The 22,859-nt window shown below is 44.1% G+C and overlaps 1 protein-coding gene across 1 annotated transcript in view; it reads right to left on the bottom strand.

The window, feature by feature from the left end:
- Nucleotides 1-22,859, bottom strand: part of cicb (capicua transcriptional repressor b) — a 69,771-nt gene that overhangs the window by 15,181 nt on the left and 31,731 nt on the right. The window contains exons 3-13 of the mRNA XM_084053089.1: nt 13,540-13,683; nt 12,412-12,589; nt 10,717-10,834; nt 10,210-10,392; nt 8,850-8,982; nt 8,206-8,384; nt 6,015-6,153; nt 4,918-5,015; nt 3,530-4,565; nt 2,651-2,793; nt 1,039-1,199 (exon numbers count right to left, since the gene is read on the bottom strand). Of these exons, the coding sequence (XP_083909215.1) occupies nt 1,039-1,199; nt 2,651-2,793; nt 3,530-4,565; nt 4,918-5,015; nt 6,015-6,153; nt 8,206-8,384; nt 8,850-8,982; nt 10,210-10,392; nt 10,717-10,834; nt 12,412-12,589; nt 13,540-13,683 (2,512 nt within the window). The remainder of the gene's footprint in view (nt 1-1,038; nt 1,200-2,650; nt 2,794-3,529; nt 4,566-4,917; nt 5,016-6,014; nt 6,154-8,205; nt 8,385-8,849; nt 8,983-10,209; nt 10,393-10,716; nt 10,835-12,411; nt 12,590-13,539; nt 13,684-22,859) is intronic.

A 22,859-nucleotide genomic window follows, 5' to 3' on the forward strand; every position in this document is an offset into this window, starting at 1 on the left:
GTGTGCATGTGTGTTGGGAGCTGAGAGGTGGTATGTGGGCAGTATGACTAACACTAAACACCCACAGCACTGGGCTTTCTCTCTTCTCTCTGCACCAGCAGCCACTACTCTGGACCTGGGACATTTTCAGGCACTTCAGCGACATTTACTGCTGCAGTTTTGGCTGTATTTTTTAACCCATCAAGACCTGAGGCCGATTCTACAAATGCCTTCCAAACTGATATATATTAGCCACAGACCACCCCACCTGAAAATGTTTTGTGCCAGGGACCCCCAGTAGAGGAGAATTGTGTAAAAACAAATGCAAAATTATTCAAACCTTTTCAAGATTTCGTTTTTTTTTTTAATGTTCAAAATATCAGACATACAAGACAGCTTGTATGTCTGATATTTTTGAATAGCCAACGCTAAAATCTAAAACAACACGGATGCTTTCCCAGTTTTAATGGGTTCATTCGAAGACAAATACCTAAAAATTAGAAAGAAATGTGAGCATATGCAAGTAAGTAAGTAAGTAAGTAAGTAAGTAAGTAAGTAAGTAAGTGTGTGTGTGTGTGTGTGTGTGTGTGTGTGTGTGTGTGTGTGTGTGTGTGTGTGTGTGTGTGTGTGTGTGTGTGTGTGTGTGTGTGTGTGTGTGTGTGTGTGTGTGTGTGTGTGTGTGTGTGTGGTATTACAGTCAGTCTATGCAAAAGAAATGCACGGGGTAAAGCCAAGCAAAACGCATTAGTGAGTAAAAGAAAGACAATAAAGTCCTGTGGATGAAAGCGCCCATTTCTACTGGAGAAACAGGCCCATTTCTACTGGATAAACAGGCCCATTTCTACTGGATAAACAGGCCCATTTCTACTGGATAAACAGGCCCGATGGAGAGCCTATGAATGACTTAGAACGACGCTGACAATGATGGATTGCACTGCTGAGACCTGAGGTATCCCACTGTGCCATGAATGAGTTATATTTATACATGTACTGATGGTGTGTGTGTGTGTGTGTGTGTGTGTGTGTGTGTGTGTGTGTGTGTGTGTGTGTGACAGTCACCTGGTGGGTGCAGGGGGCAGCAACACGGCATGTGAGGGGGCCGTCGCAGGGGCTACGACCGCCGCCGTTCCCACGGTGACGGGGTAGGGGCTGGTGGGGTGCACCGCCCCTCCCTGAGGCAGCTGGGATTGGACGACGGGCATGGGAGCTATCTGGATGATCTGGAGACACACAGAACACAACAAAACATCCAATCATTGTTATTGTTATGATCACATAACAAAATGTTACAACATGAAAAAAAATACGCCAGGCCACTTCTGTGTTAGCCACTTAAAAACCTAGTGCCCCATATTCTTAAGGGAACATTCGCCAGAAATAGCAGATCTACAAGCTCACAATGCGTCGATCTGGTATTTCTGGCGAAGAGGTTTGGTGCAGAAGGAAACAAGAGCAGACCAAGTACAGAGCCAACTCGGGTCCGTTTTACTAAGTACGGAGGATTTAAGTTGCCAATAACAATTTTGTCCTCGAATGCATTTTGTGAGCTTCTACTGAAATGTATCAAGTTAAAATAATGAAACATTGTCAGCATGGATGACAGGCAAGGCAGCGATCTAAATATAGATTATCTGGAGGGAGAGGGAGTGAGAAAGAGAGAGAGAAACAAGGCACAAAGTAACAACGTTGCTTTTGTTATATAATAGTTGTCAGCAACCTTTATGTTGTCATTACACTGCTATATTGGCCGGGGTAGAAAAAAAAGTAAAAAATAAAACAATGATACTATAATATAATAAACTAGCCCACACCCGCATTTCCACCCATCATCAGGATATGGGACCAAGACTGTGACTAAAGAACCCATAGCTTGCAGGGACCGCAGCCCAAACATGGGGATGAATGCATCCTACTATTCCCGCCACATAAGTGTGGAAGGCCCTACCACCAGCAATCAAAGTTTGCGACTCCCTATCCTCATTCAAAACCACCCTAAAAGAGCACCCGTCGCAAATTGTTACAAGACCTAGATCATTCTTCTAACTTGCCACACCCCATTTTCTGAAAAAAAACCTGCAGATCCCATAACCTGTGGTGAAAATGCTAATAAAGCAGCTTAAAATATTAAGACCTGGAGCGCATCTATGTCACTTTTTCATTTGAGCTAAAAAGCATTATTTTACACTTAGGCTATTCAAAAATAGCAGATATACAAGCTCGTAGCACGGCACCGAGTGCCGCGCTACGAGCTTGTAGATCTGCTATTTTTGAAAAATCGTGAAAATGTGTGCAAATCTTTGAATATATATATTGTTTAAAGCGAACATTTTTAACTCTATTCTTTGCTTCTGGGGGTCCCTGGAACAAAACATTTTGAGATGGGGGCAGCGGCCAAATACATATCATTTTGGGGTTCTTTGACATGAAAAAGTTTGAGAATCACTGATATAGAAACATACGTTTTTTCAGAAAACTGTTAAACTCAATGGTCAATGCCCATGTACAAGCTCAGATTGATTGGTCAATTACCCACTAATGAGAAAAATGTATGAGAACGGACAGATTGACAGAGTTTAGGTCATGTAATAGTAGGACAATAAATAAATAAATCTCTAAATAACATAGAAAGAAAGTGAATATACGAGTATCTTTAAGAATGGTTGTGACTGACCTTGCTTCCTGCCTGACCTCCATTCTGGACAGGAAGTGGCGGAGCCACGATGGGGAACTGCTGGGCTGGGGCTGATGGTGCAGTCCTAACTGTTGCCATGGGAACCAGCATTTTGCCCTGCAGTACCGGGGACTGTGTGTGTACTGAGGCACAGAGAGAGAGAGGGGAGTGAGAGAGAGACAGAGAGAGGGGGCTATTGTTAAAGGGACTACACCATGAATTTTAACTTTTTCTTCTTTTTTGTGTGATTTTGGTCTCCCCTACCTCTCTTCTATCCCCAAAAAATACCCCAGTTTGATCACTCAGGCTTTCACAGCATATCTGGGGTTTTATGTAAATTGGTCTCAAAACAGGCCAAACTGATTTCCCCCCCGAAAGGGACGTCACTAGCGGTACAATCCCTCCCGTTTTTCAATTCCAACATAAACTTTTTCCACACAGAACCAGGAGATAACATGCATACAAACTGGCTCAATAACGCCACGTGCCAAATCAGGACAATGTGGTATAAGCCAGAGAGAAGTCAGTTCGAATGAGTATATCTGAGGCTTGATTTAGGCTCAAACCTTTTGAAAAACGTGCCAGGGACATAAACAAGGGAGGGACACAAACAATATGATATTAAATGTGAAATATATTTTTTTTAATTCATGGTGTAGATCCTTTAACACTAAACATTGTCTTTCAAGTGTTTCACTGTTTATTTGTGGTTATTGGGGTTATTTACAATACATGTGCACATATGTGGATTTACACATCCTAACAGTGGATACCATTCAATATTGTCTGGTATATTATTCCTATCATAGTGAAGCTAAAAGAAGATTAAACTTCATATTGTTCTTTCCATGTTCTGATTAAGCGTGTAAAAGTGCTCACCTCTGGCTCCCGGGTTGACGACGCCCACCGTTGGATTGGTGGCATACCCCGCTAGCGAGCCCGCTCCCACCTGCTTCCCATTGGCCAGGGACATGTGCGTGGGCGGAGCCGTGGGCAGGTTGAAGACACTGGTTGGCTGGCTGAGCTGCTGCTGCTGGGGGGGGCTCTTGGGGTTTATTGTGCTGGCGGGCAGGGTGGGCAGGATGTACTGGACCTGTGTCACGGCCTTACCCCCCCCGGGGTGCGCCTGCAGGGAGTGGGCCGAGTGGAGGAACTGGGGCTGGAGCAGGGACAGAGGCAGGGGCCCGTTGGTGTAGCTGTGCGCCGGGAGCGGGCCGGCGGCATGGGCCTGTGGCTGATGAGAGGCGGGGCTTATGAGCTGGACAGCGGGTTGGGCGGGGAACGCCCCTCCTAACACCAGATTGGTCACCACTCCTCCGGGGCCCGCCCCCACGCCACCTATGGGACTGGGGGAGTACGACGAGGTGTAGTAGCCCCCGCCCCCCCCCGGGACCACCGCCCCGCTTCCCGCCCCGGAGCCGACCAGAAGCTGCGTCTGATGCTGCTGCAGCGGGGTCAGGGACTTCCTGTCCGGCGGGTGCGGGCTGGACGAGGTGAGACCTCCGTCTCGGGGTTTGCTGGCGATGGGGATGGGCGTGCTGATCACCGGCCGCACCACGTTGGTCACCACCGTGGAGGCCACCCGCACCGCGCCCATGCCCAGGATGGGGTTCAATCCCAGGGCGGCGGCGGCCGAGCTGGACGAGATGACCGACTGGCCCGAGGAGGAGAACGAGAGAGAGAGGGAGGCCACTCCTCCTACTCCTCCACCACCTCCTCCGTCTCCCCCAAAGCCATCCCTACCTTCTCCCTCTCCTCCACCCTTCCTCCGACGCTCAAGGAACCCTCCTCCTCCTCCTCCTCTCCCTTCGTCGTAGCGCTTGCCGGTGGTGTAGGAGGAGAGAGAGACGCTCCTGCCGTGAGGGGTGGGGTGGGAGGAGGACGAGGAGGAACAGATGACGGGAGCAAAGACTCGCTGGAAAAGATAGAAGAAACAGAATTCTAATTACATTTGTAGCTCATGGTTTCCTCCAAAGTACTGTATGTTAAATAGAATAAGCTTCAATTCATTCATCTACGATATTACAAATTAACAGGACTGAAAGGCCTCACATTCCTGTTAATCCGTGAAGAACAAAATGAGGCAAGAGCCAGTATATTTAGCAGAGAGCGAAACCTAATTTGAAAGTAGATCCTGAATCAGAGACCAATTTAGACTTTCGCAATGACTTCTCAGACCATAATGGATCTCAAAACACAGGTGGTGGACCGGTATAACAACACGAGACAAGAGCAATGTATGAGGAAAAGGTTGTGTGGTACTATACCTTGCGGTCGCCCTCGTCCCCAGAGCCGTTCTCGCTGTCACTGTCAGTCACTCTCTCCTTACACTTCAGGTCTATGGAGCTGCTGGGATAAGCATCCTCTGTGGAAGGACAGTCACAAACATCCTGATACATCTACAGTGACTAGTGCTTTTTTTTTAAATATTTGTGCCCAAGGTAAACCTGTGGGGAAGCCAAAATCTCAAGGCACACCTGTAGGCTATCACATGTCCCATTGCAAGCTTGTAGATATTAAAATAAATTAAGAATATAACTGAAGAGAATGTGGATAATCCATTCTTTGTATGTATCCTCAAGAATCTGCACCCAATTAAACGATATGAGACTATTCATCAAGACTCCCCTTGAGTAGAGCACGCCTTCTCCTGACGTTATTGAGCCGGTAGGAGAGTTGCAGCTAAAGCTTGTAGATATGCCATTTCCGCTATCTTTTTAAATACATGAAACTAATAATGAAAGTAATTCAAAGACATTTTGCCTGTAATGACAAACCCAAAATTGTATACATTGCAATAATGTGTGGTCCCAATCCCAAGGCACACCATTGTGCCTCAGCACCACCATTTGGGAACAACTTGACTAGTCCAACCTTGAATGCAACCGTAAAATGTGTTATATTTATACATTCCCAACAATAAGGAGTATTGGAGTCAAAACCATTATACACATTGATGTGATAATGAGACCAGCTAGGGCACTGTTAATATACTGTCATATATACTACTTCCCATTGTATTTGATCTTTAGTTGCATTTTAATAATCTGCTACTATATCGTCTCTGTTGGGTGGAAACCTCATATGTACATACTTTTCTGAATTTAAATTCATAAGTAGCAGATGTACAACCTCGAAACGAGCTTGTGGATCTGCTACTTTTGATGCTTTTGTGTGACGCTGTAGTATGATCAAGTAGGGCGTTAATTTGCAAACAAAAAAAAAAACACACAAAAAGTTAAAATATGGGGATAAGAGGTTTCTGCCCGACAACTACGATATGATGCTGAGTTTATGAAGGGAGTTTAGAAAACGCACAAAACAAAATGATAAAAAGCCAAGATACAACTGAAGCACGTCTTACCAATGACATCGTCATCTCCCTCCTCCTCGCAGATGACCATGCGCTCCTCATCGCTGGTCATGTCCTCACTGACCCCCCGCTGGGACCGAGACAGGGGCGGGGCGCGACCCGCAAACTGTCCCCCTCCATCCCCACACATCTGAGGAAACGATGCACAATGGAACATTACAGACTAGGATTATAGACTGTGGAGAGAACATAGGAGTTCAAAACGGTAGTTGTCCTAAATTCTTAAATAGATATTTTATTGCAGAGGTTATGAGCTATATCGAAGAGTACCGTTTAATCTTATACGGGTCTGTGAAAGAAAATTCAGAATACTGCTTTCCGTTGTCTGTTTCAAAACACTTTCTGAAGGCATGTCACTGGCAGGATGTGTGTGGAATTCAAAATGTTGGATACTAACAAGTTGTGTAATTCCTTTTGAAGATTTATTTTTGCCACTTGTGTGCTTTATTCCAGATAAGATACAGTTAGAGACAAAGACAAGAAAGGTGAGAGAGAGGGCATGACATGCAGCAAAGTGCCTCGGGTCAGACCATTCTCTCCGTAAATCCTATTCTATAAATATAACGATATGAAAGTTTCATGTCACGATTATTGTGGCCAAAATAATTGTGATTACGAATATTATCAGGATAATCAAAATATGTTTAAAATTCTTAAAAGGCCACTTTTGAAAACCACTTGCTACCCAGCCAGGGGGAACATTATTAGCCATGAATATTTTTTGGCAAAGAGATTTGGTGTCGACACACAAAAAAGCTGTCCAAGTACAGAGCACCTGTCACAAATTGTAGGTGTTATAACAGTGTTATTTGTGTCACCATTGTTTATCGTGATAAACAATAATAACGAATATCAACCCATCCCTAGCTGGCTATGTCCCAACATATGGACTTGTTTGCACCGACAGTTAGGCCTGTCACAATTATTACATAATCGCCTAATCGCAATAATTTGAGATTATCGCAATTCTTCTTTGCATAATCATCACGAAATTGCAGATCTACAAGCTCCACTATAAATGTTTTTTTGAAACCATAAAGTTATTAAATATTTATGTAATTTGTTAAATCTACCCTGTGCAACTTTTTGTTTTTACAAAGCCTAAAAGCCAAACGGAAATGTACTACCGGTAATTTGCATTCATAATGTTCCGGAGTTCAACGACAGAAACAATTAAATGAATCGCCAAGTAAAATGTCATAATCGTGACAGGTAGGGCCCACAGTGTTTAGTGGGTCAATCAGTGGAGCTACATGAAAATATATGAAGTACACAAACCCTCCCTGTGGCACTTAGGCAGCCTTAACCGGCTTATGCAAACAGGGCAAAATAAACCACTGCAAGGATTATGTAGTCATGGATACCAGACTCTTATCAGTAGTGGAGAATACAAGCTTTTTCTCTTTTCTGTTTTCAACCGCTGTCTCTCTCATTCACCCCATCTATCTGTCATTATGTTATTGCTTTATGTTCAATTATATAAGGCACTGTTTTTTTTGTGTTATATCAGCTTCTGAGAAGACACTCCAGGAGTCAGTTAGAGCTATACAGCAAGATAATACTTTTATGATGGTAAATGCATTGATTGAAAATACCTTGTACAATTAACCCATTAAGACCTGGAACGCATCTGTGTCATTTTTAGATTTGAGCAAAAAAATCATTATTTTACACTTTGGATATACAAAAATAGCAGATATACAAGCTCATAGCGCGGCACCGAGTGCCGCGCTATGAGCTTGTAGATCTGCTATTTTTGAAAAACCGTGAAAATGTGTGCAAATCTTTGAATATATATATTTTTTTAAAGCAAACATTTTTCCCTCACATCTTTGCTTCTGGGGGTCCCTGGAACAAAATATTTTGAGATGGGGGTCCGCGGCCAAATTCATATCATTTTGGGGGTCCTTGACATGAAAAAGTTTAAAAACCACTGATATAGAAATATACGTTTTTCAGAAAACCGTTTAGGATTTAGAAGACATTTTGCAGAATCGGAACCTCAGGCCTCAATGGGTTAATGCACATTCTCTGACATCCCTCTTGTGTTTTGCTGCGGCGAAAACATAATGCACCATCACACCAATGTATTTTAACTGAGCCATGAATTTTGTGAACTGCTACACCACTTATGATTAACCTATACTGTATGTGGTACTAAAAGGAACCAGTGTCTTCTTACCTGTGCCAGCTCTGCCAGGGCCTGCGTGTTGCCCCTGTCGACGCGCTCCAGGCTGTGCATGGCACTCTGGGAGAAAGCTCGCGGACGGGACGGCTGCCCCACATGGCCCTCCCCTGCACTCCGTTCAGACACGCCCACAAGTCCTGGTCCCACTCCCTTCAGCTCAACTGAATGGGGCTCTGTCACAAGAACACAGGTATGACAGAAGATTGAGGAGGATTTTTTTTACCCAAGTCCTAACATGGACATCTGTGAAAACTGTGTTTTTTCCTGCAGAGTGTGTGTGTGTGTGTGTGTGTGTGTGTGTGTGTGTGTGTGTGTGTGTGTGTGTGTGTGTGTGTGTGTGTGTGTGTGTGTGTGTGTGTGTGTGTGTGTGTGTGTGTGTGTGTGTGTGTGTGTGTGTGTGTGTGTGTGTGTGTGTGTGTGTGTGTGTCTGTGTGTTTACTGAAATTAGACCTGGCAACAGTGAAACTAACCTGTGTTTATTGGCATGTGCTTGTGAGTTTGTGGGTGTTTACATGTGGGAGTTGAATAAGATTGGGACTGACCCGTGTGGTTTCCTGGAGTTTGTGTTGTGTGTGTGTGTGTGTGTGTGTGTATTAGTGGGCAACATGTGGGAGTTGTTGAGTTCCAGTGAGACTGACCTGTGGTCTCCGACATGCTCCTCTCTCGGATGTCCTTGCCTCCAGGGACACCGCGGCCTTCAGAGCTGGACTTCTTCCTGTCTTTGTTGCACCACTTCCAGTCTGGGTGGGCCTTGAAGTGGGCCTCCTTCACCTGGGAACGGGAGAGGGGAGAGGGGTGAAGGACAAGGGGAGAAGGACGAGGGGAGAGGGGAGGGAGTATGTGAGATCGAGGCCAATTGAGTTGGCAGAGCATCACGCTCTTTCAAACAAATGCACACTGAAGAGTACCAGGTGACTGCACGTTTCACCGAGTTAACCACGTGAAACGTAGCGCCCCTATTCAGGGGAGAACATTTGGCAGAAATAGCTGCTCTACAAGCTCACAAAGCATTACGCTGTGATATATTAGGTTGTGGGCTTTTAGTTAGGCTAAGTGCAAAAAGGAGGGGGCCTAGTATAGACCCCTGGGGGTGGAGGCCCCTGGTCAATGAAGTATATATTTCTTGTGTAACCCACAACGCAGGACACCATTTTACAACTTGTCTTTATTTTATAATTTAGGTGCCATTTGTATTTACCATGTTCTATGTATAAAGTTGTCACATTTGGGATTTTGTTCGTTAAATTCTTTCAGATACTTTAATTATAACCATATAAGATCAAACACAAGTTAAACACTGCAATTTTGTAAAAAAATATAAATTGTATTTGAGATGCATAGAATTTCCCAGGGACTCATCGACGGCACAACCTGTGAGTCCCGGGATGCATTACATTGAAAACCTAGCAACAAAACCGTTATTGCTGCTTAGTGCTTACAGTGACCAATTTCACCAGTGGAATAAACATAAATGGTCAAATGTATTTTAAGACCTCCGAGACTTAAACGCTACATTTACTGTAAGTGTATGAAAGATTTTTAGGGTCTGGAATTAAAGAAAGCACATTTGAAGACCTTTCAGAACCTGCCCAAAAATACCCTTGAGTATTTACAGGTCATTTATTATGGGCAGCCTTGCTGGCAGTGTCAGTTTTCCACTGGCCTCAGAGTTAAAGTGGCTCACAACCTATGTTATTTTATGTACATGTGTGTCTTAGTTCCATGCTCTACACAGAATATATTCCAGTGTTTCCCAAAAGGTTGAGCTGAGGCTGTGTTGACCTGCAGCCAATAAGACGTATGAGGTAAATATTCAATTTCACGCCTGTAATTAGACCCATCACTTTGATGCATTTAACAGGTTCTAATACTATGACAAGAACATGGTAAAAAAGTTATCCCAATGCCAACATACAGTGATTTAGCTAACTGGCCAATTACAGCGTGATATTTTTTTGGGGGGGTCCTGATCCAGTGGTTGAGCAGGTGTGTATATACCTGGAAGGCGAGGTCGTGGTACTTCTGCTTCTCCTTGGGTCCCAGAGCGTACCACCATTCACCCAGGATCTTGCTAACCGTGCGGTTGTCCTGGTTGGGGTGCCGCTGGTGCACCAGCGCTCGATGGCGTTTGCTGAAGATCATGAAGGCATTCATCGGACGCCGGATGTGGTCTTTCTCCCTCTGAGGCAGAGGGAAAAAGAGAGAGAGAGAGAGTGTGAGAGAGAGATATAGAGAGAGAAGGGATGACGTTCTCATTTTCTGGACTGCATCTGCCCACCGTTCATTTAATGGCATATAATCGGATCCTGTGTTCCACTTATGTCCCTTAGTGTAGTTTTTCTTAGCATCAAGCCTTGTGAGACATATGCCATGCTGTAAATCAGATTTCCCGTTTGAGCCAATAACGTTGTGATAAGAGTCGATAAGAGCGAGACAAGAGATTCAGAAAAGGAAATGGATGAAATTGTTGGGGGAGGGAGGGGGTACATGGGATGCTGGCAGTACCTTCCCAGGGCTGTTCTTGTCCCCGTCTTTGGGCAGGGCACTGAGGGACTGAGTGCGCCTCTTGACTGGTGTTGAGACTGTAGAGAGAGGCTGGTCAGGTAAGACTCCAGGGAGGAACCTGGGAGTAGAAGTAAAAAACACAAACACACTGAAACGTCTATTTATAATCTTTTGTTTTCGGATCAAAATGGGCAGCATGCTTCTCTCTGCATTTTGTTCTATGAGAGAGATGTGCTTGGATGATTGAGAGGGAGAGGGGAGGCACAGGAGAAATGGCTTTGTCTAGCCCAGGGGTCTTCAACAGGGGGTCCTCAGAGTTACTACAGGGGGTCCGCCAAATCTTTGTGTGATTTTTACATTAACCACTTCAACCAAGCATCCCTAGTCTGAGGAGAACTTTAGCCAAAAATAGCAGATCTACAAGCGCACAACGCCTCGCGCTGCAAGGCGTTGTGCGCTTGTAGATCTGCTATTTTCGGCAAAGTGGTTTAGTATAGGGGGGGAAAAGAGCAGGCTAAGTACAGAGTGAAAGGTCAGGTATACTAAGTATTGTTTAAGTGCATGGTTAAATGTCTGGAAATACACATTAACATGAATCCAACATGATAGTGCTGTGAAACAAGTCTATGAAGCTGCCTATGAAATCTATGAAAAAAATAACATTCTATACAATATATAATGGGCGTTCCTGCTTTATCTCGCTCTCAGCCAAGGGGTCCTTGGCCTGAAAACGTTGAAGACCCCTGGTCTAGCCATTATCGTCATGGTAGGCCAGAAATGGGCACATGTGGAGCCAGTGACGGAGGTTTTAACATCAACTCCGTATCAGGAGGGCACTACTTATAATATTAACTACGCAAATCAAATTTCATTTCACTTTGTTTAAAACAAAACCTCTTGTGAAACATACCAGGCACTGCCTGCACAACATCATTCTCCTCTTATCGAATTCAAAATCCAAAACAACTGATATAGTGTATATACTGTACACACTGTGTATAGTCTATATTTTATTATTTGTCTATGTGTGCATGTAAACAACACCTCAGTCACGTTCCCTTTACATGTGAATGTGACGCAGGAGAAAAATCAAGTCGATTCTGAGCACCGAGAGATCCTCCAGGTTTTATTTGGGGAGTGTTTATATAAGAGCTGGCAGTCTATCAAAAGTGTAGAAGAGACACGACGGAGCACGAGGAGTTCATCTCCCGTGAGGTACATCAGCAGAATCGGCAGACAGCACATCCATTTCAATGGCTGCCTTTCATATGGGCAGATAAAGCCCAGAGATGGAATGCTTTTGTTCCCCATCTGCTTTGTTCTGGCACCGAGCTGGTCTGCCCAAATTAGCGCTCGGATACCCAGAAAAAGAAATGAAAATAAATAAATAAAAACAAACACACCCACGTATGACACGCCGCCAGAAACCTTATGCCCAAATTGCCCATCCTCTGTACATGCAACCTGTTTTGTTTCTTTTTTTACACCATATTAATCCCCATTTTGGCAATCCCATTATAGGCAAAAATCAAAATAGCTGATCTACATGCTCTCATTGTACCGGGACACTTTGTGAGCTTGTAGATCAACTATTTTCGCTATTCATCGTACAGCAAAGTATATAGGGGGGTATAATAGTGGTTAAAAAAGTCTGACAACATGGCGTGGCACCCTTTTACACGGCGTCACTCTTACGGGTCATCGACGTCACTCTCCGTCTCGCTGTCGGGCCTCTCTCTCTCCGCCTCCCCTTTCTCCCTCTCCGGGGCGAGCTCGTCGGTGGAGGGGATGGGCTGTGTTTGAGGCCCTGCCCTCTCTGCAGCAGGAGGGGCCTCCATACACTCCTGTGGCATCGCAGGCAGCCCCTGAGACTCTGAGGGGGGGGGGGGGGGACATAATACAGAGATGATTGTGCTTGTTGTCATTGATCAATTGGTGAAGACCTTAGTTTCCATCATTGGACCTACACAGACCCCGTAATGATCCCAGCAGGACCCCCATTCCAGACAGTGTTTTCCTCCTGTGCCACCACTACGTATTTCTCCCTGTCAGATTTCTGTCAGTCTAAACAAAGCGTAACAACTAGACCAGGGGTCTTCAACCTTTTCAGGCCAAGGACCCCCTAGCTGAGAGAGATGAAGCAGGGACCCCCTCTATAATATATAAAATTGTGTTTCAGATTAAACTTTTTTGGGGTTTACTTGGTCTGCCCTTTTTTCCCGTCTACACCTATACCTCTTTGCCAAAAATAGCAGATCTACAAGCTCACAACGCCTCGCAGCGCGAGGCGTTGTGAGCTTGTAGATCTGCTATTTTTGGCTAAAGTTCTCCTCAGAAAAAGGGATGCTAGAGTTCAGGTGGTTAAGGTAAACAAAAGAAATCATATCACACAAAGATTTGACGGACCCCCTGTAGTAGCTCTGAGGACCCCCTAGGGGTCCTGGACCCCCTGTTGAAGACCCCTGGTCTAAACAAAGCGTAACAACTAGACAGTGAAGTTGATATGAGACAGTGATAGTGCTCAGAACAACGCACTGAGTCGGTACAGGTCTAATTTGTCTTTATTGAGACCAACTGGACTGTAGGCTGTGGGGGGTAAAGATGACAGGGCTCTGGCAGGATTCATTCCTAGATCAGATAAGGGGGATACATTACGTACCCTGCTAGGATCAAATCTGAGAAAGTGGGAAACACTACATTTACATAGAAAGCCCTTTTTAAATCAAAGGATGACTGTGATCAAGGCTTACAATGAATGAAAAAGGGATATAACTCCCTTACACACCGTCTCTCAGTCAAACACGTAAAGCACACACCACGTACCCGTCTTGAGGCTGGCCGCTTGGTTGATTGGCTGCTGGCCCTCTCCCGGCTGAGCGGAGGCATCTGATTGGGTGGGCGCCAGGAAAGGGACCAATGAATGCCAGGGAAACACTGGAACTGACCGGGGCTCCACATTGGTCCACACTGCAGAGGAGGAAGAAGCACACAGTACATTTTCTTTATTGACAGCCCAGAACTGCTATCTAACCCTCCATTACTTAATTAGCCCTACAGGATGCTCTATTCAGAAAATCAGATTCAGTAGAATCCAGGCTCTCTCCTCCATTTCAGATAACCAAAGAGGCTGCTTCCTTATTTATGGTAGGGTGAGGCTGTAAGTAGTGCTCTACTGGCAACAAAATGCATTTCTCCTCCAATCACCAACTCTAATTCAGTGGTTTTCAACCGGCTTATTGGCTATAACCCATTAAGACCTGGAACGCATCTGTGTCACTTTAGACTTCTTTGGCTATTCAAAAATAGCAGATCTACAAGCTCATAGAGTGCCGCGCTATGAGCTTGTAGATCTGCTGTTTTTGAAAAATCTTGACATTTTTATTTTTTGATTTTTGTTCAAAAAACTTTTCGGATTTAGAAAATGTTTAAGAATCGCCTCAGGTCTTAATGGGATAATGGCCAGATCCACATCAAACAACATTATTTCTCAATTAGAAAGTATTCTTTGCAAACCTGTCAGAGCATCTCGCAACCTACTTCTGGGTCCTGTCCTGACCCACTATTGAGGAACCAATTGTATTAATTTCTTGTGAAAGATTTGCCTCGTCAGCTAGGCAACAATAAACCCTTGTATGGGTCTCTGGAGAGATGATGGGATCCAAAATGATATAAGCCAAATGAGTCCTTGACTTGCCCCGGTGTGTGGGTGAGCGGCGTGGGCACGTCACTATTACCACACCGGAGGGGGACAGGCTGAAACAGGCAGCACACCTATAGCCTCCGATTCTGTTGTGACTCAGAATCAACAGAAACCACGAAAAGGGCAATTCAAACATTAACAGTCACAGATGGTTGCATCATTTTCCAGCAACTGTTTGTTTGACTATACAATGTATATACCACTAATTGTTGTAACCTTTTATAACAATAGGGGGTGAACAACCCATCTCCCCAAGTTATAACCAGTATTCACCAAACAATCAATATGTGTTTGCTAGTAATAAGTAATAACCTACTGTTTTACTTGAAAGGCTATATTTTCTACATGTTATATGTAAAATAATTCCAGCTGCTTGTTTATGTAGAGCAAGTGAGACTGAACAGTTTAGTTTTATACATCGAGGTGATTGACAAGGACTGACCAAACATGCTCAATCCTTGACGGAGATACTGAGGATTCTCTGAAGAAAACATGATTGAATAAAGTCCTTGATGCTTTGACAAAAAACAGTGGTTATATGTCCATTAATGTGAGATCCCTTTTAAAAATTGGATGGCAGAAAAAATATTAATCCAAACGTGAAATCATCCTTAATCCAAAACCTCTGGATTGACACAACATAGATGAACAAAATAAGTGTTCAATTGTGCATCATGTGTCCGTATCTTCCCTTTTTCAGGTTGCAGTCATCATTCACAATATTCACTGCACCATCCTCCTCTTCTTCTTCCTCTTCTTTTACGATGTGTTGTACAGTCAGTGATATGTTGATACCAAGCAAGAGTCCAGCTCACATCATCACAAGCAATACCGCAATCTGATGATAACACCACCACGCACACAACAATCCCACATCCGTGGACAAAATGTACTACAAAGGTTTAGGCCAACAACATAAAAAGTTCATTTCATTTTAGTCAACAACGCAGCGTTACGTACGCGATCATCCCTCGAAAAGGACGCGTGTGATCGAAGGCTCCTGTCCTCCTCCTCCTCCTTGGTCTAATTACCCCCGATGCCCCCTCTGCCTCCGTTTGTTTACATTACTACAGCAGCGCGGCGCTCAGCGGGTTAACAAGGCCTCTCGCTCAAGCCACGGCCTGGATTTAAAGCATCGCGCCGACAAACTGCGCAGTCCTCCCGGTATGTTTAAACTCAGCGCTACGCTAACAGGGCTCAACTAAACAGCGTTGGGTGGGTGTAAGTAAAAATGGGCGTCAATAAGAATAAGCTTAATAATTAAAAAACAGCGCTGCAGTATCAAAAGAAGTCAAATCACTAAAACAGTAGGATGATGAAGGAAGGCCACCGTGTCTCTGTGCCACTGCAACACACACACACACGTTAAATAAAGCTATCACTTGATGTGATTCTTCTGACCTGGAAGATTATGTTTGCATACTATTAGAATGTGTAATAAGAACACGGCCGTTAATCGTCGTTTGGTTCACATAATAATAACAATAATACATGTTCCAGATCAGACCAAGCCCTCGGGAACGCCCCTGGTCCTGCAGCCGTCCTGAGCCGCACACAAACACGCCAAACCAACGCGATCGTTCTCATTTCTCAACCACGCAACCAAGGCGGATAGTACACCCGTATTATTATTATTATTATTGCCAGCTAAAATAATCCTACGACCACGGCTCGCCATGATGGCAGAGCGTCAAAAACCACCATTAAAATCAACTTTGTGGTATGGTTTGCATCTCTTGTCACTCGAACCGTTCCGATAAGACACCTGTCTGTCTTCATCTGGCCTGATCAGCTTCTTTCAACACATGTCAATAATAATAATATCCACAACAAAACGGTGGGGGAAAAAACACGCTTTGTCTGAGTAACATCCGTTATGCATTTACGCAAGGAGTCGAAATGTAGATGTTGACGATAAATGTGGTGCATTCATCCATCACACACCTCCTAACAGCCCAATACCTACAAGTTCATGTGAAATATGCACTGCCAAGTCCACCACTATACCTGGACAATCTACCTGGACAATCCAACCACAACCTCACATGAACACAGCTATTGATGGACATGAACTGTATCTACTGATGGACAACAAGCCAACATGAACTGTATCTATTGATGGACTACAAGCCCAAAATGAACTGTATCTACTGATGGACTACAAGCCAACATGAACTGTATCTATTGATGGACTACAAGCTCGCGTTAACTACTGATGGACTACAACCTAGCAGCACCGATTCGAACCACACGACCCGGGGGGGAGAGGAACTCAGTCTCTCTCTCTCTCTCTCTCCACTCCAGAGATAAAAGGGGGGTGTAGATGTAGTATCGTTACTATCGTAGCTCCGCTTCTCTCTTTTGTTTTCCTCTTCGTCCAGTCGAGGAGGAAGTCGATCTATAAAAGGTTGTCATCAACAGAGCAGTGGGGGGGAATGCAGGACGGGGAAGAAGCGGAGAGTTTTCTGTGTAGAAATCAGATGTACAGTATATATGGATCCAACAGGAGGCAGCAGGTTAGCTCGATGTCTCTCTCCCCCACAGCGCAGCGTCTAGGTCGGTCACTACGAGTCGCTCTCCTCGCTGAGGCCTTTTTTTTGGGTGGATTTTAGAGTCCTCTCATCACATCATCTCTGCATACTGTGTGTACTCCCGTTAGCCATTCTGTCTTTCTCTCTCTCTCCTCCCTGCTAGTAAAACGTTGTTCCTTTCTTTTCTTTCTCTTTCCCTCCCTCTCTCTTCCTCTTGTTGTAAAACTGGGCTGTTCGCCTCGCACCCAGCGTTGCCAGATTCTGCGAGAGAAATAAGCAACCAGTTCTCTATGAAAACAAGCCAAAAAGAAGCGACTATTTAGGCTGCTACGGCTATCGATCGGCTATTTGAAAATAGCCAATCTATGATGCAATCTGCGATGCGACGCGTTGTGAGCTTGTAGATCTGCTATTTGAAATAAATAAATAATAATCATCTTGAAGAAAAAAAAGAGAGGTCATTTTGGAACATTTTTGAAACATTTTAAAAACACAAATCTCGTATGGGCGGGGGGGTCCCTGGCACAAAATATGCTCAGAATGATGGGGGGGTCTGTGGACAAATACATATTAATTTGGGGGTCCTTCACATGAAGATGTTTAAGAACCACAGGTTTCAACAACACTAGTAAACAAGCCTGAGAAACTAGACTTTAGAGACAAGCCCCAAAAAAAAGTACTAATATTTACAGCAACTACACAGAAAAACAAGCCCAAAGTTGCTTATAATAAGCGGACATGGCAACCCTGGTCGCACCCCCCACCTCCTCCTCCTCCTCGCTCTGTCAACCTCGCCCAACCGTGTCCCGCCCCCTTTTACTACATCCACGCTTCCCCATTGGTTCACGGGGCCACCTGTCATCCCACCGCAGCGCTCGTTGATTGGTCAGAGTGTGCGCTGGAATGCCAGTCATATGTAAATTCTCACTGAACCCCCCCCCCCCTACTTTCGGCCTGATTGATACTTCGTCGTACGAAGGGTGTCGCGCGCCACAAATAACCGCGTATAATTTAACGAGACACAAGTCTTTAAAACGTCAAATATGTAAACCCGATCTAAATCTACAGATCCCACAAGGAAATACTGTGTAGTTGATAAGTCTTCATGTCCAAAGTATATACTGTAACTCTGAGATCCTCTGATCTAAGCCCACCCCAGCCCACTATCTATTGGTAGACAATTCGTAGTAAAACCGGAGTGATTACTTAAAACACCAATGAAACGCCAACACTCAGATGTAGGCCAACCAATGGCCTAACACAACCTCGAGAAGGTCCCGCCCTCTACAAACGCAGAGTTCCAAGTGCATTTGCCAATAATGGCCACCTTATTCAGAGGTGGCGCCAGTCAGCTACTGACCAACCAGTCACTGTCACGTCTGATTGTTTTGAGCAGTGGTGGGAAAAGTATGCACATTTTTTACTTAAGTAAAAATATCCATACCGCAATGTAGAAGTACTCTGTTACAAGTAAAAGTCAGGAATTCAAAATTTATTTGAGTAAATGTGCAAAAGTATTGGTATCAAAATGTACTTAAAGTACCAAAAGTAGAAAGTACTCATTATGCAGAATGATTGAAAGTTTTCAAAATGTATAAAATGTATAAAAATCTTTAGAATGGCCGAAATGTATATAGGGCTGAAGTGGCAAATGTATGTTTTGTAATAATAATCAAAATCTACAAAGTAACTAGTAACTTTTCAAATAATTGTAGTGGAGTAAAAGTATAAAATTTGAATCTGAGATGTAGTGGAGTAGAAGTAAAAGTACTGAAAATTGGAAAAACTCTAGTCAAGTAAAAGTACCTAAAAATTGTACTGAGCAAATGTAAATTGAGTAAATGTACTTTATTGTCATTAATTAGGTTTATCACACAGCTTTGAACTGATTAAATAGTTCCCAAATAGTTTATGAGCCAGCAAATCATTCTTGTGTGTGACCAGGTGACCATATCTTTCTAACTTACAATTGCAGAGCTACGAGTGGGGTGGGTGTCCAAGTGATGTCATTTTCCACCATAAAAGCCCTTTCAATCCCAGATTTCCCCCCCCCCCCCCCATCTTTCCATTGTGCAAATCTGCCTCCTACAGACAGCATTTCAAATGCTCTGATGCAACAGACACACATATAAATTACATGAGAGACACACACACACGCACGCACGCACGCACGCACGCGCACGCACACGCACACGCACACACACACACACACACACACACACACACACACACACACACACACACACACACACACAAACAAAGCAAGAGAACATGTAGAGGGAACAGAGACAGGGGAGGGGAGGGGGGGGTGCTGTGAAAGAGAGGGAAAATGGGTGGAACGGGATAAGAGTGGAGAGAGAGAACCAGAGGGTAAAAATAGACTTAAAGTCGTTCTGTGCAGGAAAGAGTAATAGAGGGAAAGGAGGGGAAGAGAAAAACGAGTTGTGAAAACAGAACTTCTCTTGTGGTTTTGAAAACAGGGAGAGAGTGATTATGAAGGCACATCAATGGACACCCACACAACCACATACAACCGCACGTACACACACACACACACGCACACACACACACACACACACACACACACACACACACACACACACACACACACACACACACACACACACACACACACACACGAAGGCAGAAACATCTACATAATATGTGATATGAATCACATGAAATCTAAACACAAGTCGGTCAAGAAGTCAACCTGTCAGTCGTGCAAAAACACAATGCTGGGAGTGGCTTGACCAGTGGTGGAAAGTAACTAAGTAGATTTACTTAAGTACTGTACTTTAGTACAATGTTGAGGTATTTGTACTTTACTTGAGTATTTCCAATTTTCAGTACTTTTACTTCTACAATTATTTGAAAACTTCAAGTTACTAGTTACTTTGCAGATATACATTATGATAATATAAAACCTACATTAATAACTTTAGCCACATTTTATACATAGGCTATTTGAAAATAGCAGATCTACAAGCTCACAACGCGTCGCGATGCGACGCGTTGTGAGCTTGTAAATCGGCTATTTTCAAACATTTTAGTACTTTTACTTTAAGTACACTTTGTACACTTTGATACCAATACTTTTGTACTTTTACTCAAGTAAATTTTGAATTCCGGACTTTTACTTGTAACAGAGTACTTCTACATTGCAGTATTGATACTTTCACTTAAGTAAAATATTTGAGTACTTTTTCCACCACTGGGCTTGACTTATCACTTCCAGCCAGATAGTGTGCCCGGGGAGAACGACCAATACGGCCACAGTGGGAGGAAACTGGCAGGAGCTGTCCTCCATAGTAAACAAGTTGTTAACCCTCTCACCTCTGGTTTACTAGTTTATTTAAGTGTTACTTTAATACCTATCCATCAGGACTGGGTGCCACTAGTGCTTATGTGTGTATCCATCGCCTGCTTTTTTTTTTTGTAATGCAAATGTTTATTTGTTTTCCAATATGGTACAGAATGTAACTCCGGTGGTACAAAGCAGCATACAACAAAAAACAACAATACTAACAATACAGCCATTCCAAGAAATAAAAACAAAATACAAAATAAATGCACAGTCTAGCAATCCCAATATCAGAAAAGGTTCATATATATCCAATGTCTCCTTCATCTTTCCTTCTCCATTCACTCTACCCAACATATATTCATATGATGTAATCTTAATCATTTCCTCATTCCATTCTTTAAGCCCAGGTGTTCTAGGGGTCTTCCAATCACGCAGCAGGATTCTGGCAGCTGTAACAAGTCCAACTTTTACAATGGTGAATTTGTTGTTATTTATACCAGGAATCGCTGCCCTGTCACCTAATACAGGGGTTTTCAACTGATTTTGACCCAGGGACCACCATCCTGACTAAGAGCAACCTGGGGACCACCACTATTGTGCATGGTGGGTCCATCATAGACCCACCCCACACAATAGCGGTGGGGGGTTCATGCACCTCAGGGAGCTGGAGAAAATAGCTATAATATCAATATAATATCTAATAAAATACAGAACTCCTGTAACTTATTAAAAGTAAAAAATATATATATATATTTGGAGAAATGGGTGGGATTCACCCTCTAAAATTTAGACCATTTGTATACATTGGTGTTAGGATAAACATGATAATAAACTACTGAATATTATGTACAGTCAGTGTCTAAGTCTGCACTCAGCACTCTTACTTTTTGAGTCTGCATTTGTTATCTTAATGTATGAGCGTAATGTCTGTAGTAACATTTCCCCAACATTTATTATGCAACAGGTAGACAAGCAATCTAATTGGTCTTTACTGTAGGTGTGACTGCATCCATGATGATGAAAGTATAGTAGTAATGCAATTGGTGACTAAAAGCAGTCTCTGTGGCAAGACCAAGCTGCCATTCATTCTGCCTTCCATTCTCGTACGCTATTCGACCTGCTGTTGTGCCCTTGTGTCATGTGTCAACGATCTTGTGTCATGCAGATCCGCGGTGACTGTGCCCCTTTAAGTCGAGGCATTACAACAAGAGTTAAACTAATAGGCATTAGCCCTTGAAGGAGGGAGGGAGGGAGGGAGGGAGAGAGAGAGAGAGAGAGAGAGACAGAAAGACTCACCGAAATGCTTTGAGCTTTCATCCAGTCCATCTAGTAAACAGTAACAGGGGAGAGACGGAAATAGAAACGGCTTGATGTGCTTTGTTGCACAAACTGAACACTGAAAACAGCAGATCTACGACACGTTGTAAGCTTGTATATCTGCTATTTCTGTTGCGCGACACTGGCACACAACTTAGTGTAAGTCGAGGCTGAAGCCAGGAGGACAGCAGACTGAGTGAGTGAGTGAGTGAGTGAGTGAGTGAGTGAGTGAGTGAGTGAGTGAGTGAGTGGGTGTGTGGGTGGGTGGGTGGGTGAGTGAGTGGGTGTGGGTGGGTGAGTGAGTGGGTGTGTGGGTGTGTGGGTGGGTGAGTGAGTGAGTGAGTGAGTGAGTGAGTGGGTGGGTGGGTGGGTGAGTGAGTGAGTGGGTGGGTGGGTGAGTGAGTGAGTGGGTGGGTGGGTGAGTGAGTGAGTGAGTGAGTGAGTGAGTGAGCGAGCGAGTGAGCAAGCAAATTAGTCACAGGAGAAAAAGCTGTGAGAGAGACAGGCAGGGGGGGGAGGGGACAGATTAGTGTGACTACTGAGGTTTCAACTCAGGGCAACAGATCAAACCCCTACTTAATGAACGACGACAGCTAACCAGTTCTTCAGAACGGGACATAATGACTTCTAAGTTGACCCCTTGTTGACCCGGGCACCAGATCGATTAGATCCACTGTAAGCTGCTGACAAACTGACTCGGTGCAATTATGTCATCTTTTCACCACCGCCCCCTACAGAGACCATGTTTGCGATGTCAAACAGTTGAGAGACACAGCGGTGTCAGCCTGCTGCGATAAAGCTGTGAAAATGTGCCCGGTCGTTCGCATGCAGAAAAACCTACTGATGGGATCTGGTGACCATATAGTTGTACCCCTTGAGTCAGATGTCAAAATAGAGCTCACAGTATAGAGCAGGGGTCTTCAACGGGGGGTCCGGGACCCCTAGGGGGTCCTCAGAGCTACTATAGGGGTTCCGCCAAATCTTTGTGTGATAGGATTTCGTTTTTTTACATTAACCACTTGAACCCTAGAATTCCTTTTCTTAGGGGAACATTAGCCAAAAATAGCCGATCTACAAGCTCTCAACGCCTCGCGCAAAGAGGCTATAGGTGTAGAGGGAAAAAAGAGCAGAATGAGTAAAAAAAAACTTGAAGAAAATCTGACCCACAATTTTATACAATATAGAGTCGGGGGTCTCTGCTTCATCTCTCTCTCTCTCAGCTAGGGGGTCCTTGACCTGAAAACGTTGAAGACCCCTGGTATAGAGAGATAAAGATGAAAACTGACAA

The sequence above is a fragment of the Gymnoscopelus microlampas genome, assembly GCF_963454915.1.
Source record: "Gymnoscopelus microlampas genome assembly, chromosome: 3".
Classification (NCBI taxonomy): Eukaryota; Metazoa; Chordata; class Actinopteri; order Myctophiformes; family Myctophidae; genus Gymnoscopelus; species Gymnoscopelus microlampas.